General features: G+C 47.5%; 1 protein-coding gene across 1 annotated transcript in view; it reads right to left on the reverse strand.

The window, feature by feature from the left end:
• Positions 1-8827: 8827 nt before the first annotated feature.
• The window catches only part of Adcy5 (adenylate cyclase 5), a 149547-nt gene continuing 139207 nt past the window's right edge, over positions 8828-19167 (reverse strand). The window contains exons 18-21 of the mRNA XM_048346779.1: positions 17966-18229; positions 16299-16503; positions 13073-13197; positions 8828-11150 (exon numbers count right to left, since the gene is read on the reverse strand). Coding sequence (XP_048202736.1) covers positions 11022-11150; positions 13073-13197; positions 16299-16503; positions 17966-18229 — 723 coding nt within the window. The 3' untranslated portion in view covers positions 8828-11021. The remainder of the gene's footprint in view (positions 11151-13072; positions 13198-16298; positions 16504-17965; positions 18230-19167) is intronic.

The following is a 19167-nucleotide window of genomic DNA, read 5'->3' on the forward strand; positions in this document are numbered from 1 at the left end:
TGCCTCGGATACACGAGGCCCTAGGTTCGATTCCCCAGCACCACATATACAGAAAACGGCCAGAAGCGGCGCTGTGGCTCAAGTGGCAGAGTGCTAGCCTTGAGCGGGAAGAAGCCAGGGACAGTGCTCAGGCCCTGAGTCCAAGGCCCAGGACTGGCCAAAAAAAAAAAGATTACTATTCAAGCCAGTAGGAATTAATACAGGAAGTATAACATAATTCTATTAGCAGACTCTTCATCTGTCCTGATATCCGAAGTCACCATCATAAGGATTTTCCTTTTGTTTTTGTTTGTTTTTAAAAGATTCCAATAAGGAATACATAGGGTACTAAAATTTGATATCATCCCCACCTTGCCTGTGGACCCTGTTACATGTAATTCATGTTATTGAGCATATTTATTAAGTAAAAGAAATTGTCTGGAGAGTTGTCATTTAACAGCCTTATTGGACACATGGCCATGTCTAGAACTGTGATATCTTAATGAGAACCTTTTCCTGCCACCTCCTTTTGGAGAATAAGGTAAAAAAAAAAAAAAAAAGACAAGCTTATGGTGTCAGAGGATTTGTTAAAAGCAAGTTTGTTACCGCTAGCAAAGCTAGTGGTAGAAACAGAAATTATGTGTATTTGAGTACCCCAAGGCATCATATGATCCTAAATTATTCAACAATATTGAATTCTGCTTGATAGTTTGTACTTACTGAGGCAGCAAAGCAAAAGTGCATTTTACAAAGGGTTTCTAAATTAAAGGTTCTAACAGTTTTCTTGCAAGTAGTTAACCCAGAATTTGGAGCATTCTGGTTAACTGGTTTTGTTGTGTATTGATATTTTATAGCTGTCTTTCCAGATTCTTTCAGGAACTATATACTCATTAGGTGATGACTTTACAATGTTTCATATTTGTATCCATTCAAGAACACTTGAAAACCTCTTACCAGTTATTTTTTAAAACTTAAGTATTTTGTTTTGTTTTGTGTTTTTTCATCAGCTTCTTTGGATAAGAGGATGTTTATACCTTAAAGAATGAAACCAGGTATAAACTATGTTTGACACACACAGGTGCTTTCTTTCTTTGGTTAATTACTTCATCTATGCATGGTTACCTTGTTTCCCTGCCTGTATCATGTTGTCAAAAGAAACTAGAAGCCCTGAAAGAGATTTGGGCCATGGATGTAAAGAAGCCCTTAAATTTTTGAGATAGAATCACCTGCCTCTTAACACATGTGATACTGGTATTTAATTTAAATTGTACCTTTATTCCTAAGAGCAAGTCTGAGCACCCCCACCCCCGTGAGTTTTATAGTGTGGGGAAATAGTAGCTACCCTCATATTAAACTGGAGGAACCCTAGGTGATCCGTGCTTACTGACTTACATAGCTTTCCATGTACAACTCTACAACCTCCTAGAACTGAGTTCTTTACACTGGTGGGACTAACAAATGTGGCCAAGATCTTACAGCATGCTTGTTCTTGATGAAATCAAGTAAATGAGGGCTTCTGAAATCGCTGGTTCTAGGTCTGCTACTGGTAGATTTTACCTTAATTAGATGTATTTTATCATGTATTTTCATTTAGGCAATTTTGAAATACTGCTTTTTAACTGTGACATGAGAGTAAAGGTACTCTCATTTATATACTGAAAGTAAATTACAATATTCACCTGCTTTTTTGTGTAGTGTATAAATATATATATATACATATGTAATATAGGCTTTTATGTATATTGGTATCTTTTCCAAAAGAACTTGAGTGCAGCATACCAAGAAAAGACATAAAATAGATAATATGAACAGAAAGGGGAGATAAATAAGACCAAGGAAAATGGAACAAAAGGTTAAAGTATTGCCCTTATTGTGTGTTAAAATGTGATTCTGGAACATCCTGAAAGTTTAAGAGAAGAATATACCTTGGATGGCGGGGGTGGATTCTATCCTGATGAATTTTGGTTAAGAGTTCTCACTGGGTGGTGGGGTCCTGTGAAGTGCTAAGATGAACAGAATTTCTGATTAGACACGTTTGTGTATTAAGATTGTGCCTTGGATCCTTGAAGTAGCTTTCAAAGGCCAGTATGAGCTGTGTGTAGCATTAGTATTACTTTCAGTTGTGTGTGTGTGTGTGTGTGTGTGTGTGTATATGTGTGTGTGTGTTAAATGGAAGCATGTTTCTGTAAGAAATCTTACCCTAAGCTAAAAATAAGTATCTGTTAATCCATTTGAGATAAATGGATTAAAATCATGGAGGACTTTTAGCCAAGTTTATAATTTTACATAATGTGATTATGCATTCCTGGCTTAGCATGTTTATTTTGCAATAAATGTAATTTTTTTTTGCCAGTCCAGGGCTTGAAGCACTGTCCCTAGCTTCTTTTTGCTCAAGGCTAGCATTCTACCACTTGAGTCACAATGCCACTTTCGGCTTTTTGCTGTGGAATTGAACCCAGGGCTTCATGTATGCTAAGCAAGCACTCTATCATTAGGCCACATTCCTGGCACTGTTTTTGTTGTTGTTGTTGTTGTTGTTGTTTTACAGTACAATTTAGGGTGGAAAAGTGTGCCCCCCCTTTCCTGTCAGGTCATGTCTAGAAACTCACTAGGTTGCTGCTTTGCCAAGACTCCACAGAGGCAAGAGCTTTGTCATGTGAGACATCATTTCCACAACCCAAAGGAGGCAACCCTCCTCCTTCAGAGCTCTGGAGACAAGCTATCCTCTAAAGGGGTAGTTGCTTGGCCTTTACTCCAAAGGTTCACTAAACAGCTTGAGGACACCCTCTGAACTGCTAGATTTCCAACAGAGCACAAAGAATGTGTGTGTCTGTGTGTCATTTATTTTGTTACTATTTAATAGGCATTTGCTTCACTTTAAGAGTTAGAGCTACTATGAAGTATGTGGTGAGCAAAAATTTACTTCAGAAGCACCCACCACTTAGACCAAACTGAACACTTAGCCTTACCACAAATCACAGGCCACTCTTCAGGGCTGAATTCTGTATCTATGGTCAGGCCTCTTAAGTGTTTTTGCATGATCTCTAAGGAGATGAGTCTTTCTACTAGAAATGCTGTGGTCAAACAATTGGATCTTTCGTTGAAATTGGCTTTAGTAATATGCTTGCTAATAATTAGTAAGAGAACTGTTACAACTCCAAGGGTTCTGAGTGGGCTTGGATGTGAGCCGAATCAACAGCACGCAGTCCCCTTCTGGCTGCACCGGTTACCAAGTGAGGGTGCCTGCTCGTCCTCACTGGTGCTTTGGGACTGCAGTTGTTGTGACTTGGTGTTAATTTGACGGGCTGCAGCCTTCTGCCTTCTGGCTCAGCATCTCTTAAGTGGCCATGCTTCCCCTCCACCCCCCCCCCCCAAATAAAATCACAGCTTTGAAAGACAGTAGTTGGAAGGCATGTGGTTTGCATCCTCCTGCCTTTTAACAGTGAGTGGGGCTGGTTTGTGGGCACCCAAATGTCCTGTGCTGAAAGTGCTGGGGTGTCACAAATCATCAGCATAATTGGGGACCATTGGAAACTCCAGGAGAAACAACCTTAGTTCTCATTTCCTGAATTCAGTACCCTGGCATCATGAGTCCTCTGTTTCCTTAGCAACAAGCAGTATTTTCAGCCCATCCTCACTCACAGTTCCTATTTGCTCTCTTTGCTCCCACAGCCCACAGCAGAGCATGCAGACATCATCCAGCAGCTCCACAGAGCACCATCAGGTGCCATCTGATGATAGGAAACAGGATTCAAACATCCCATTTCTCCTTTGGCTTTGATGGCTTGTTTCCAGCCACAGTCACTTGCCTTCCTCGTGCCAGTGCTTTGCTTCAAGGCTCAGTTGTGAAATACTTGCCTACATATAAATGTATTTTGCCCTTGTGCTCTGGGTTCCTCCAGTGCCTTCTATGGGCCAAGTACACACAGATAGTCTTTACAGTAGCTCAAGTGGAGGGGACACTGTCTCATTTTCAACTTGCTGGAACTAAGACATGGGTCAAAAACCTGTGCTCTGTGTAGCTATTACATCAACCAGCAGCGTGAAGTTCAAACCTGAGATTTGGGCTTTGATTTAAAAGTTAATGCTCGTCTCTTTGTGATCACAGTGCAGCTCAGAAAGAACATCCATACACTGTGTGTGTAACTGGTGACAGCTGGCTCTGCATTGTAGAAGCAGTGAGAATAGATGAAACAAACATGGAGGAGAAATGGCAATGTATCCTGCATCCTGCATAACAGGTAGCGTGGAAGTGGGCATGTTCCCCTCACAGGAAGTACTGGTGAAGGCTTTCTCTTGCATAGACAAGCCATTTGAGCCCTAAAGAAATGGTGCCAGGGTATCAACCCAGGTCTCACTCAGACCTCATGCTTGTACCTACCAAGTAATTTTCAGCTGTATAATATGGAAAGCTGTTTAAATATATATTAGGTTGTATACACTGCCTTTGAATAAAAGAGCAGGTTTGTGCCGAGTCTTGAAATGCAGATGCCCTTGGTAAATAATTTTGCTAAAATTCCTACATTTATAACAGTGACAAGACAGATGGAGGCAAGAGGTGTGGAGACTCCAGGTGCTCAGATAAGGCACAAGGGAATGGGCCCTTGGTATTTGTAGAAGTAACTCGTGAGTTAAGCATCATTGGTGATTCATATGTTCCAAACCTTTACTTTTCCTAGTAGGATGGCTAGAATACATTGATTCTTTGGCTTGAAGTAATTTTATGGGAATTCTTTATGGGTTCCTTTATTTGAAAACAATGACTGAAAAAATAAGAGGTAATTTTTTGGCAGGGAGGGAGTGTGGTCAGTCATGAGGCTTGAACTCAGCCTGGGCACTGGAGCTCTGGAGTTCAGGGTTAGCATTCTACCACTCTGAGCCACAGCACTACCTCCAGTTTCCTGGTGACTAATTGGAGATGAAAGTCTCATGGACTTTCCTACCCAGGCTGGCTTTGAATCACGATCCTCAGCTCTCAGCCCCCTGAGCTGCTAGGATGACAGGCATGAGCCACTGGCTCCCAAGTAAGAGGTAATTTTTTTACAGCCTAGCAAGCAAGAATTTGGATCCAGATTCCCTTTCCGGCTTAGTTTCCTCGCAGGTAGGGTGGGGGTAGGTTAGTAAGGATCCAGGGAGTAGGTAAGTGGGAAAAACTTCCAACAGGGCCTGACACAGGAAGTACTAGGAAAGGGATTGCCACCAGCCACATTGTGGGCTTGTTCACTAGTACTTCAGAGATAGTAAAGAGTCTTTTAAATTGCAGATTTCTCCGAATGTGCTAACTGATTGCACAAAACTCTACTGGAGCCACTTAAGTGAGAATCCTGCTGAGATATCCAGCCCTGCCCTCCCCTGGCAGATGCTTGAGTACAGACATCTGGCAAGAACACTAGAATGCATCCAAAGAGAAGGGAATTGAGAGATAGTTGCTGAATTTCTGCTGTGTGTTGAATGCTCGCTGTGTGCCAGGTGCTTTATGTACAGAATGTTCTGCACTCTAACCTGGTCCTCTTAAGGAGGCAGGATGCAGTCATCTAGTGTCACCTACCTGAAAGGGATAGGCTGTGTCTTCCTGTTCTCCACGGTCCCAAAGCCGTGTTAGGCAATGACATAGGTAGCTCTGGGAATCTTGCCCTGTGTAATATGGTGCTTGCATCTTAGCTCCAACATGCTTTCCTCTGAATACACTATTCAGGTCTACCAGGGACTCTTGGATGGCAGCTGCCCTGATGCTACCACTCTGTCAAGGTCGTCGTAAGTATGTGCATCAGTAGAAGGTGAGGGGTAGGTGGGCAGCCAGCAGCCTTATCCTGCAGTTCTGTACAGATGCTGGGTCGGTCCTGGCTAAGAGACACCCTTGAACAGTACAAATGAAGCATGGCTATGAAATCAGATGCACCATTCCAAGGGGGTGGGAAATCACCTCTGAGCCAGGAAAGAGTGCCACTGTGGCTGAGTAACAGTGGAGAAGCACATTTTGCAAAACTAGAAGACTGAAATAAGTGGGGTTAACCAGAGATGCTGACAAATGTAAGATTTCATCCAGGCCTAAATTAGAAATTGGCTGATGCAAAAACTGATGAGGTTCTAATGGATTCCAGAGAGAATTCTGTAAATTCGCAGCCTAACAAACGGGCACTATGAGGGGTGCTGGGCTGACGTGCTCTTACCATGTGCAGGGGTGGCACTGCTCTGCTCACTAGCAATACAGGCAGCTAAGGTGTGGGGCTGGGAACCCAGTGGGGACGGGAAGCTGTCTCTTGAACCCTCAAGCCTAAAGGAATCTGTTCCTTCTCTATCCTTGTTCTCTCCTCTCCCTGTCTCTGCACCCACAGTAGCTCTGTAAATCTAAATTTCCCTCTACCTGGCCCTTCCCGGCCCCTGACTGTGTTATGGCACAGCTGCTGCTGGGTGCTGTTTAGACAAAGCAAAACAGTTTCTGACTGGTTTGAAGGTGAGAATCCTATAGATCCCCTTGTCCAGATACTTTGGCCTCATTGGACTCTGCTTATGTTTAGGTTTATGCCATGCATGTGGTCTGGCACTTAAAGAGTGTAAAGAGGATTACACAAGTATTTAGAATCAGAGAAAGCCAGCGGTGGGAGAGACATGGGAGACCAGCCAGGCTCTGCCTCTCATTTTGCTTCGTTCTTGTGTTCATGTTGTGAGTTTTCAGATGGTGTAGGTGGGAAGGAAGGATGGACTAGAGGACAGCAAATATCACCTTCCCTCCTAAGACTAGAAGGAGAATCGCCCACCCCAGGACTTTTGGGAAATCTGGAAGGACAAGAGAAGTGTCTTTTAGTAACTAGATCTCACTTCACACTCCATTAGCCTGGAGAAGCGGTGAGCCCTGTTCTTGCCAGCGGCCCGATGGGCACCCTGAACAGAAGTGCTTGTCTCCAAGCATCCATGTAGCCTCGGGTGCAGCAGCGTTCTCTCAACTGCCTTCAGGGCTCAGGGAGGCCAAGGAGAGTGTTCTGTGCTGTGTGCATGGGTCACCCAAACAAAAGAGGACCATGAGTAAATAATGCCACGTCAACACCCGCCCTTTTGCTCCCCTGACACTTGTCCTAAGCATCGTGTCCAAGTCTTGCCAGCTCCCTTTGTTCTGAAGGTGAGCCATTGTTCTCTTCATTGTATTGTTTTTTTTTTTTTTTTTTTTTTGGCCAGTCCTGGGCCTTGGACTCAGGGCCTGAGCACCGTCCCTGGCTTCTTCCCGCTCAAGGCTAGCACTCCGCCACTTGAGCCACAGCGCCGCTTCTGGCCGTTTTCCGTATATGTGGTGCTGGGGAATCGAACCTAGGGCCTCGTGTATCCGAGGCAGGCACTCTTGCCACTAGGCTATATCCCCAGCCCACTTCATTGTATTGTTTTGATCTAGACAAAAGCTGTGATTTTCGAAGTGTGTGTTCCTGTCATTGTTGTCTAGGCCAGGGGCAGTGCAACTCCTCTAGCCAGGCAACTACACATCACTGTTGGGCTCTGGGAAGCTCAGAGGCTACGGATGAACAACGTTTGCTTAGGGGAAGGTTTATAAAAAATGTTTTGGTTGTTGTCCTGGCAGTACTGGAGTTTGAACTCAGGGCTTTGAGACCACTTTGAGTCATACCTCCCGCCTTGTTTTAGCTGATTTGAGATAGACTCTTACAGGTTTTTCTGCCTGGGCTGACCTTGAACCTCACTCCTCCCACCCTCAGCTTCCTGTGTGGTAGGGGAGAGGTGTGCACCACTGGTGTCCAGCGACAGCCATATTTGTAATTTTCAAAGTCGTAGAGCAATGGTGGCTCCTTGGTGAATCTTTAGCTTCAGCCTCTTCAGTACGCCAAGTTTCCCAGTGTCTCCCCCTAATTTGATGCCAACTTCCCACTCCAGTCCAATCTGCCTCTGAGTTGATGTCTGGTTTTTGCTATCAGCAGACATAATGGTGTGCATGTGTGTACATGTGTGTACATGTGTGACCCCATGTATCACTACTATCTTTTCCAATAAACTCCATACATTAGCTTTCTAAGAGTAGATAGAAAAACACCTCTTTCCTGTGTGTATCTGAAGCCCTAATGATTCTAGCCCCACTATGCCCAATATCACCACACCCATGCCTCTTGTGCAGTCACCATTGCAGTGAAACCAGCAGACTCATGGTTCCTTCATTTACACCCACATTAAACTTAGTTTGCTCAAGCCCCTCTGGATTTCATTTCTGAACCCAATTATAACTTTGAATGTGATTGACGCAGCAGACAAGAACTGCTGAAAAAGATCCCTGGTGTGGGCTTTGACAGCAAAGAGGCCTGCTCTGAAACATCTTGTGTTAATTGCCAGCTGTGTGGCCTTAGGCAAACAGTGCAACCAGTCTGTGTCTGTTTCCTCATCAGTGAAATGAGGTCAAGAGGATGTTTGTGTGGTACCTAGCTGAGGGTGGGCGACACAGCTGGCATTAGCCATGAAGGTCAAATCAGTTCATCTCTGGCCCACAGCCTGTCCCCTCCTACCCGCTTAGGTCCTTTTACTAGTTTGTGTTCTATTGTGGTGGTTTTGCCTTTCTTTTAGCACGCCTTGTTTTATTTATTTATTTATTTATTTTTTGCCAGTCCTGGGGCTTGGACTCAGGGCCTGAGCACTGTCCCTGGCTTCCTTTTGCTCAAGGCTAGCACTCTGCCACTTGAGCCACAGCGCCACTTCTGGCCATTTTCTGTATATGTGGTGCTGGGGACTCGAACCTAGGGCCTCATGTATACGAGGCAAGCACTCTTGCCACTAGGCCATATCCCCAGCCCCAGCACGCCTTGTTTTAAAACTTCCTTCCTTGGGCCCTGGCCCAAGCTAGAAATCAGACCAGGACACATTACCAGTGAAAGTGTTTAATAGTTAAATTATTTAAATAGACTTTTCAATTTCCATGGGAAATCATAATCGTATCCGTTTTTGCAAGAGCAGGAATAAAAAGAGTGCACACCCCTTAGAGGGAACGAAGAGCTAGCACTGCACACCGTCACCAGTCACTGCTGGGGTGGGGAGGGGCCTCACGAGGCTGTGACCGATATGGGGACGTGGCATGAACTCAGCACACACACTGTACTCAGACTGGAAGCAAAAGGAAACCCCACCACACTGGTGAGCATATGGAGGGCAGGAACTGAGAACAACACAGTGGAAGAAAGCAGTCCCTGAACCAGAGGTGAGGGCAATACAGAACTCAAAAGGGTAGAGCAGAAAAAGCACAGGACACACTCAGGCTTGGCATTTTGGGGTCCATACACTGCCTCTCAGAGCTGTTCATACTGGGGTGGGGTGGTGCAGATAGACATCAAAGGAACATATCAGCAGGTGGCATACAGCTGCCACCGGACCTTCAAGCTCCTGTTAGAGGGGAGAATAATTCTGCCCTGAGAAGCAAGGTAAGTATTGGCTTGGGCCCTAAGGATGCTATTTATACCTCTACAATAGAGTATCATTTTCTAAATGCATCCCTCAGAAATTATTTTCAAAAAATTTTCCTCCTCCTCCCTCCAAATCAAAAACTACACAAAATTGTGAGCTTTTTCCTAGGGATTCTTGGCTCTACCCGTTCTGTTTTGTAGCTGAAAGGGCAAGGCTGCCTCCTTCCCCAATCCTGAGGCCTGCACAGCGATCATCTCCAGGGAAGGTGACCTGTGGCTCAGCCAGCTGAGTAGGTCACACAGGGTGGGCTTCCAGCCCTCGGGTGGGGGGAGAAGGGGAGGCATGGCCATCCCTGAGCTCTTCACAGTCAGCCAGGGCTGCCACCTCTGTTCAGGCAGTAAATGCTGACAGTGCATGCAGAGAACAGAAGGGAGGCAGGCAATGGGCTGGTTGCCTGTGTGGACTGCGGTGCTTCCCTATGAGTGGGGATTGGAAAGAAGCTTGGTCTTCCTCTCACTGCTCTTGCACTAACTCAGGGTGCTTGGAGAGAGAGGAGTGGGAGAGAGAGAGAGAGATTGTTTTTGTTAGAGATGGGATAATGTGCCGCTGCATTTTCCTACTTAATCTGGATATATGACACCCCAAAAGAGTGCCTGGGGAAACCCAAAGCTGCCAAGTCTGAGATGAGAACATGTGCTGCAGGAGACCAGTTCCACAGCCTGAACACACAGATACACACACCAAAACATACACTGACATCCATACAGTACAAATGAGCACAAACGCCCCACTGTGCACAGCTGTTTTCTAATATAGAGAATTTACAAAATATAGAATTTGGTATATCTGTTAGATCTCCAAGGTTTTTCAATAATACAAAATAAAAAATACAAAAAAGACAAGTTGGGGTACCCACCCTCCCACCCCAGTGATATCTTCATTTGCTGTGTGTCTCTTACACGCATACAACTAGCATAGTCTAAAGAAGGGCACAGAAAACTTGTTTTACTTAATAAATATTTTCTTTTTCTCAGAGCCACCACTCCCTACCTGGTACCCTCTCGCCTCCCTTTCATGATAAGTCCTCCTTCCCTCACAGGGCACTGTCTGTGTACGTGGAGATGTGAGCAGAGGACGGCAAAGGCCACGGCCCTCCAGAGCCAGCACTCCTGCCCCAGAGCACCACCAGGAACCTGGGTGCAGCCTCTGACAGTTAAAGGCTCACATGGAAAAGCAGACCCTCAGAGTCCCTGGGTGCCCCCAGACAGCACTGAGCCCACCTGCCCACCCATCTAGGCTTCCCTCAAGCCTGCCACTGTGCACTAGGCTGCACTCCCCTGTGAAGGCTCCAGCAATGCTTCCGCCCCACCGTGCAATGGCAGCACCTGTCAGAAAACGCAATGTTTCAGCTGGAGTCGAGCAGAGTCTTCTGCAGAATCATCTTTGGTCAGCTTGGTGCTTGCAGGACGCTGGCACTGGGGCCCTGGCCGGAGGCCACACCCACCAGCAAAGGCAGAAGCTGCTTCTGAGTTAAAGTGGAAATCTCACCAGCATGGCTATGTGGCTGGGGTCCGGCTCCCCCACCTGCCCACATGGTGCAGTAAGAGCGGTTTCCTTTCCTTTGGAGGCCAAGCTGTTGGCACCCTGGCTGGCAGCTGCTAACTGAGGGGGGGCCCTCCATTGAGAAAGTAGGTCATCATCTCGCCTTTGCCTTTGACCTTGACCACGCCTCGGCACTCCAGCTGGTATGTGTTGGCAGCCAGCACTTGGTACATGTCTGTGGTGACCTGAGGAGGCAAAAGTGAGAGAACAGGCCACCGATGACCCTAGCTGTGGGTTGCTATGGGGGCAGAAGTTCCTCTGAATGCCTACCTCCGGTCCTGTCCACCTCCCCAACATAGGCATGGGGCAGCCCCTCACCGAGCTCTGGAGACTGCCAGGGGCTTGTCCTGGAATGACGATGGCTATGGCTCTTAGCCCCTCCCATGTACTACTTCAGAGATACTCCACATGTCCTAACTGCTTGTGCACAGACAAGGCGGGGTCCGGGGCAGGATGTGAGCAGAGGCGCTTTCAGAGAGATCACTCACAACCAGTAGCTGAGTGCAGAACGACACGGTCTTCCACAGGAATATCACTCCATTACCATTACAGACCAGAAAGATGCCTAAGCACCGAGGTTTAAAACATCATCTGGGAACCACTGCTTGTGTCATATTTCCAGAGGTATCACCCCCACGCCTAGGAAATCTACCTCACTTGCCTTTGCTTACGTGGCACAGCCTGGACTGCTCCAGATCTTGTGCATGTCTCCGCCTTAGCTTTAAGATCAAAGAAGAGAATTCACTAGAGCTTCGTTGAGTATATTGCTGTAATGGACAAAGAGAGAGGCCGAGTGGCCAACACCTCACAGGACGCTGCGCGTGCTTTCCTGATACAAGGACTGCCAGCCGCAACCATGCACAGCTTCCCAGCCTGGCTGTCACCAGCCAAGGACTAAGTAAGTGTGCTGGGTGGGCTGCTAAGATGAGCTTGCTTTGTTATGAGCTTTGCTCTCAGCATGAAGAGGCCCTAGTGCTGCTGGTGCTATGGTACCTGGCTGTCCCTAGATGGCGCTCTGCACCCCATCACTCTCAGGACCTCCTTCCTTGCCCTAGCACAGAGATGGAGGGGGAAATAGGCCATGTCACCTGGCACCTCATACAGGATCCACAAAACTGGTTGACATGGCCAGGGCTGTGCTTGGAGGTCCTGTAATTCCAGCAATATTAATGTGATCAGGAAGCCTTTAGAATGGCATAATTAAGCAGGGTGCCAGTGGTTCATACCTTTAATCTTAGTTGGGTGCTGGTGGCTCACCTCTGTGATCCTAGCTACTCATGAGACTGAGATCTGAGGATCAAGGTTCAAAAACAGCCCAGGTAGAAAAGTCTGTGAGACTCTTATCTCCAATAAACTACTCAGAAAAAAGTGAAGTGGTGCTGTGTCTCAAGTGGTAGAGTGCTAGCCTTGAGCAAAAGAAGCTCAGAGACAGCACCCAGGCCCAGGACCGGCAAAAAAGGGGAGGGGGCACAATGAGCACTGAAGAAAACCAAGGCTGAGGCTGACTTTCCACCATTGCACAGAGGCCTGCTGGTGAGCCAGTGCAGTGCAAGAACCCAGTTCAGAGCCTTTGTGTAAGACTGGGCAAGAGGCCCTGAAAAAAGTGAAGAAGGGTGGCTGGAGAGCTATAGGCTTGGGCATCCAAACATCAGTTTGCAAAGGATGAAGAGAGGAAAAGAAGGGCCTGGGCCTCTGGCTGCTCCCTTGACAGCTGGGCTTGATGGATAAGGGTAGAGCAGCCTTAACTGGTTTTACTGAATCAGGCACAGAGAACAGTGAGTCACTGGGTAGGACCCTGCTCTGTGCAGACATCTTCAGTCCTGTGTGTCTGGACCAGGGGTGCCATGGCTCCCTAGAGCAGCCTTAGCACGCCCATAGCGACACTGCCTACTTTCACCTGCCACTTCTGTGCCCAGTAGAGGGCTCTGCACAAGCCCTGTAAAGATCTGTCCAAGGTACTGATAGCCTGAAACCTTTGAGTTCTCCCAGCTTCCAAGTTTCTAGAACTTAGGAGCAACTTTTCCATCACCCCTGGAATTGGAGAGAAATTCTGACCTGGAATGATGAGTGATCTGCCATGAAGCCCCCCGCACCTCCTTATACTCACCTGGATGCGGTCAGGCACACCAGTGCTGTCCATGCGGCTGGCCACATTCACTGTATTGCCCCAGATGTCATACTGAGGCTTGCGAGCCCCAATCACCCCAGCCACTACAGGGCCGATATTGAGCCCTGTGGGGACACAACATCAAGTGAACAGAAATGCTTGTGGGGCTCATCCTCACTAGCATCATCTCTGAACAATCGAGGTTCTCCGATCCCTGGCTAGAAGATAACCAGGGGCATTGCTAATTGAAGACAGGGAACCTGTGTATACTCCATCACTTCGGTACCCTAACTACCCACCCATGCTGTCCTTGCAAGTTCACTGCCAGGAGCGCTCTCTTCAAGGCCTCCTGCATAACCCAGTTCTTAATCTTCCCTCTTGGTGCCTGTAAAATTAACTCCGACTCTACATACAGGATTTTCCCCTTCTGTCTTAATTACTCCTGTGGGTCTCTGCCATTCTCATTCTTAGGAATTGGTTCCTAGCTCATCTCCCTGCTAGGTTCTTCCCTCTCTCAAGTTCTGTTATGCCACAGGCAGCTTTTCACCCCACATGCCGTTACAACTGTCCACCTCACTGGCCACGCCAAGTCTGGACAGTTTCTGACTATTCCCAAAGACGTTCTTGAATCTTCTTTTCAAGGCTCCTTAGTTAACTCTTGGTGGATTAGCAAACGTTATTGAGCCCGATAAAGTTGCTAAGGAACTTTACAAAAATAAGATGTGTGGAATGCAACCTTACATGACCCCAACGGTGAAACTAACACAGAGCCAGGCTGCATGTCAGTTCTGGCAGACCTCAGCTGTCTTTTCTGGGGCTTTGTAGTAGCCAGTGACAAGCAGCACCTTGGTCAGGTCCGCAAATCACTGTGCTTAGAGGACAAGATAAGCAGACTGGCCAGTACAGCCCGATTTCTGACATTCAGGCCAGAATAAAAATGTCTCTTGAGACCAGGTCTGTGAAACCAAAAATTGCTTGTCAAATGGTATTTCCCACAGGATTGGGGCAGCGACCCAACAGTATGTAACTAAAACCAAACAACTACTCAACATATAAAGGTCAAAAATCAACCTCTCAGTGGAATACAATAGCTCAAAAGCTATGTATGTACGTTCATATAAGACTACTGTCGACATATTGTCTAATGTCGCCATTACATTTAAAGCCCTAGGCGAATTTTCTTGGGCTTGGCCACGTGGCTACTGTATATGTTCTTGATACATTGTATATTGTATATAAGTCTACCTGACCTAGAGAAGGGAAAGAAAAACAGGGCGTAAGATATCACAAGAAATGTACACACTGCCCTACTATGTAACTGTACCCTTTTTGCACAACACCTTGTCAAAAAATTTGTGTTCAATTAATAAATAAATTAAATTAAAAAAATGTCTCTTGAGGATATAAATGATCACAATATTTGTTCTTCATAACTCAGTGTTTCAGTTTAGTGTTCTGGTATTGAAAACAAATATTTTTGGGGTGAATTAACTGTTGCCTTTAAGAAATTGAAATCTGAATCATTTAAGGCTTGAGACATACTGAAGACATACTGCTAATGCACAAAACTCGAAGAAAACAAAGATCTGCTTTCAGAAGGCATTTTCTGCCTCCACAAACCTCAAGAGGAGAGAATGACACTCGACAAGGTCTCCATTACAAGAGTGACTTGTACTCTGTGGGACTGTGCGTCCTGGGTAAGAGAAGATAAGTGAACACAGAAACACATTGCACCTCACAGGATGCGTTCAGAGTGGCCACTCAAACCCCTCTGTGGATGGGAGGGGCGGGGTAAGTACATGGATGCGCGTAGGTTTTCACTACTACATTGTCCACTCTGCAGAGCTGAAGTTATCAAAATTGGTAATAAATTCAAAGCATAAAAGAATAATTCCTACATCTTGTGTTCAATGATTTTGTTGTTGTTGTTTGCTTTAAAAAAATAATTAGTGTTTTCTTTTGGAGATGGGGGACTCATTATGTTGCCCCAGGCTGGACTCAAAACACCCAGGCTCCAGCAATCTTCCTGTCTCTGTTTTGACAGCAACCCAAGGCCTCTCCCTCTCCAACAATCCCACTACTGTCTCTACTCGACCTACTTCTTCTTCTCCAACAACCCCATCACCGCCTCTGGACACACCGTATGTCCACCAACTTCTGTTGAAGCCATGCAAAAAGGGCAAGGCATTTGTCAAAGATGAAGTGCATCAAAGGTAGAAAAGAGACTCATGGGCTCATGGGCTCTACTGGTCATATCCCACCACTTCCCTCCCTTTCTCCCACAGGGCCTAGAACTCAATAACAACCCCCAATCCACTTGCTTTTTTGAAGATTACTCTTTTTTTTTTTTTTTTTTTTTTTGCCTTTCCAGGGGCTTGAACTCTTGGACACTGTCTCTGAGCCTCTCTGTGCTCAAGGCTATCACTCTAGCACTTGAGCCACAGCAACACTTCCGGCTTTTTCTGTTTATGTGGTACTGAGGAATCAAACCCAGGGCTTTATGCATACTAGGCAAGCACTCTACCACTAAGCCACACATTCCCAGCCCTTCCTCTTTATTTAACTATTTTTTTCTTTTCTTTTTTGGTACTGGGGATCGAACTCAGGACATTGTATTTGCTAGGCAAGTACTTTTCCACTGAGCTACATCCCAGCCCTACTCTTTCTTCAAAAAGTTGAAATTAGGCATTATCAGAATTACCTGATTCTTTTCATGTTTGGCCTTTTAAAAAATTCACTTTACTCTTCTTTTGCTAATAATCTTGTGGAATATAAGCCCATTACTTTTATAATTTGCCAATGCAAAGACTAGTAAGATGTTTATACATAAATACTTGATACGACTGCTTGTTTTTCCTGAATTTGGAATATTTCTAAGTAAGTCACCACTACTGATTACATCAGTGCTGCAAGTAAATTGCAGTGTCCTCCACCCAAAGCTACCAGAAGTCTCTGATTGCCAGCGCAGAGCATCCCAACAAAGCCTTTGCAACCCAGCCTTCCCTACACACAGGCAAGGCTGGAGCTCAGAGAGAAGGGTCAGCTTGAATCACCTGCAACCCAGCACGCCAGGCCAGGCCAGCACTGAGCGATGCTGCCTGCACGCTCTGCTTCCGGGCAGTAAAGCATACTGCCACATCACCTCCTGCTGAATGGCTACAGCAAACGCAGGATGGGGGTGGCAGCCCACACCAGCCCTCCCTCACCAGTCCCTAGGCCCCCTCACCGATCTTCATCTGGAAGTTGTTGAAGGAGTGCTCGTTGATGTACTTCATTTGGTCCATCAGCCTCATGGCGAAGTCTGCCAGGGCTTTGATGTGGGTCTTGCCCACCTTGTCATAGGTGGAGTCATTGAGGCCCGAGGCGGCCATGTAGGTGCTGCCAATGGTCTTGATCTTTTCCAGCTGCCTGAACCGGTCCTCACTGATGATCTGGACAGAAGGAGGCCAAAGCTAGGTCATCCTCAAGCCTGAGGCACCGAGGCACTGAGGTCTGCGGGGAAGGTCAGGGGACTTGGGCCTTGGCTCAATGGCACAGTAAGACTGCACACTCACCTACTGTTACAGGTGCTCTACCTGCCCACGCCACACCAAGAGCCCTGAGGACAAGGTCACCACTAGCCTTCCCACCACACCCTCAGTGACTAAACAGCTTTTTCCCCATTTGGTAGCTCACGAGCCCCGTTTTCAGGACAGAGACAGCCCAGCCAGCCAGCAGTGGCCTCGTCACTTCCAGTCAACTGCAGTCACTGAGCTGCCTCAGGGATCCATGGGCTGCCGCTACCTCCCCCCCACAGCTCCGTCAGTCCAGCTCCCCTTGTGCCCCATGGCCTGTATTCCCACTGAGCTTGTACTGCTCGCACTCAGTAGAGGACACAGACTGCCCTGGGCTGCACACACTGGAACGAGAAGCAAAGGAAGCAATGGCTTATTTCTGCCACTGCTGCCCAGGCCTCACATTTCTACCTGTCTCCTCCTCCTCTCACTTGAGGACTCCTCCATCCACCGACTCTCTCAAAGCCCTGGGCACGGGCTCTGGGCTAGCCACGTCCCTGGGACCATGAAGGTTCAAGTTCAAGCAGCCTGGACTAAAAGCCCAGCTCTGGCCCTCACAGGCAGTGACCTCAGGTAAGCAACATTAGATCTTATCTGTATCAAGTGCCAGGTGCCTAGGACAATGCCCAGGAGACAGCCAGGTTCTTGCCATCAGAACCATCACTGCTCACACACCAAGGTGTGTTGGGGATTCAGCTTGGCCTTGAGGGGGGAAGGGCGAGGAGAGCGCTCCCGAGATGCCGCCCTTCCCCCAGCCCTGGGGCAGTGTGGAAGTGAGCCACACCTATCTCCTTCTGGGTCCGGAACCAGAAGGGGTAGCTTTGAGACCATCCCCCACCTTGAGCCAGAGAGCACGGGTGCTCCCTTTTCACCGGCTTTGCCCAGAGGGTGGTGCTATGGGAAGTGATGTTAGCCCATGAGGGAGGTCCTTGGGAGCTGCTCTTGGACGGACAAGCTTGCCAGCCTATCACCAGCTCCTGCTCAATCCTTGTCATCATCACTATATTACTGTAAGCCCCTCCTGAATAAACCAGATTGCTCTCCGAAGCGTCTCCGAGATCCGTGTGCACCTGGCTTCCTTGGTGGGTAAGGAGGGAGGAAAAGGGGATCTCATTTGGCCACGTGCACCTTAGGCTAGCTCATGTCCCTTCGCTCCACCTTGGCTGCCCATGCGGGCGCCCAGGGGAGAGGGTGAAAAGGGGAGCACTGATAAGGGAGTAAGCTTAGCATCCCCGCACCAGGGGAGGTGAATCTAGCCCGGCAAAGGTGGAGGGAGGGGGAGCTGGGAACCTGTGGGATGCCCCCCCCCCACATCCCACGGCCACCCTTTGCCCAGCACCTCATCGAAGTCTGCAATGATTTCATTGAGCAGCCTCAGGCACTCGACGCCCTCATTGTTGGCTTCGAGCTCCACATAGAACTCGGAGAAGTTGGCGATGGAGGCGAACATGACAGCCACGCACTCGCAGGACTGATAGTAGAGCTCATCATTGCGCCTCTCACGGGCCAGAAAATGGGCAGCCACGTCCTTGGGCAGAATGTTGTGCAGCAGCCTCCTGTTGTAGGCCTGCAGCTCCTCCATCTCCTCTTTCTCCTCTGTGGCCTGAGGAGAGAAGAACCGGCAAGAGGGGTCTGAGTAGCAGAGCATCCGGTGGATCATACCTGTCCTCCGAGCTACTCAGGAGGCTGAGATCTGAAGACTGAGGTGTGATGCCAGTCTGGGTATGGAAGTCCATAAGACACTTAATCTCCAATTAACCACCAAAAAGTGAGAAGTGGAGCTATGATTCAAATGGCAAGGTACTAGCCTTGAGCAAAAAAGCTCAGGGATAGAGCCCAGGCCCTGAGTTCAAGACACACACACACACACACACACACACACACACACACACACACACACACACACACTATGAGTCACACCAATGCCAGCAGGTTTCAGCAAGTGCCCAAGTTAGCACTCTACCACTAGAGCCCCAGCTCTACTTCCAGTTCTTTTGGTAGGTAGTAGGACAAAGAGTTTCAGACTTTCTTGCCCAGTCCTCTGAATCACAGTCCTCAGATCTCAGCCTCCTGAATAGCTAGGATTATAGACATGAGCCACCAGCACCCAGCCTTTTTATTAAATGTAACTTTACTGATATTAAGGTGTTGTACAGAGAGTTTACCATTTATTTCATAAGTCAGGCAATGAGTACCTTTTTTAGGGCAATGTCACTCCCTCCTTCACTTTCCCTCAGTTTCCCCTCCTGTCCTGTCCACAGTCTCTACTTTTAAGTGTTGTCTACAAAGCATGACTCTGACCATGGCAGCAGGGGATGGGAGTTGGACACTAGTGAGCCATCTGACTCTCCCTGCCTGCTTCTTGCCAAATAACATATGAGGGCTTGAGGCTGGAGGAGGCAGAGACGTGAGTGTGGGTGGAGAGGTGGAAAAGATCTTGTTTGCCCAGGACTAGAAGCAGCTGGCAGGGGAAAGCAATAGTCCACATCTGCACGGGCCTTCGGGCTACCCAAGGGCTCCCGGGAGCAAACAGCTTGGAGG

This window comes from Perognathus longimembris, chromosome 5, assembly GCF_023159225.1.
Source record: "Perognathus longimembris pacificus isolate PPM17 chromosome 5, ASM2315922v1, whole genome shotgun sequence".
Taxonomy (NCBI): Eukaryota; Metazoa; Chordata; class Mammalia; order Rodentia; family Heteromyidae; genus Perognathus; species Perognathus longimembris.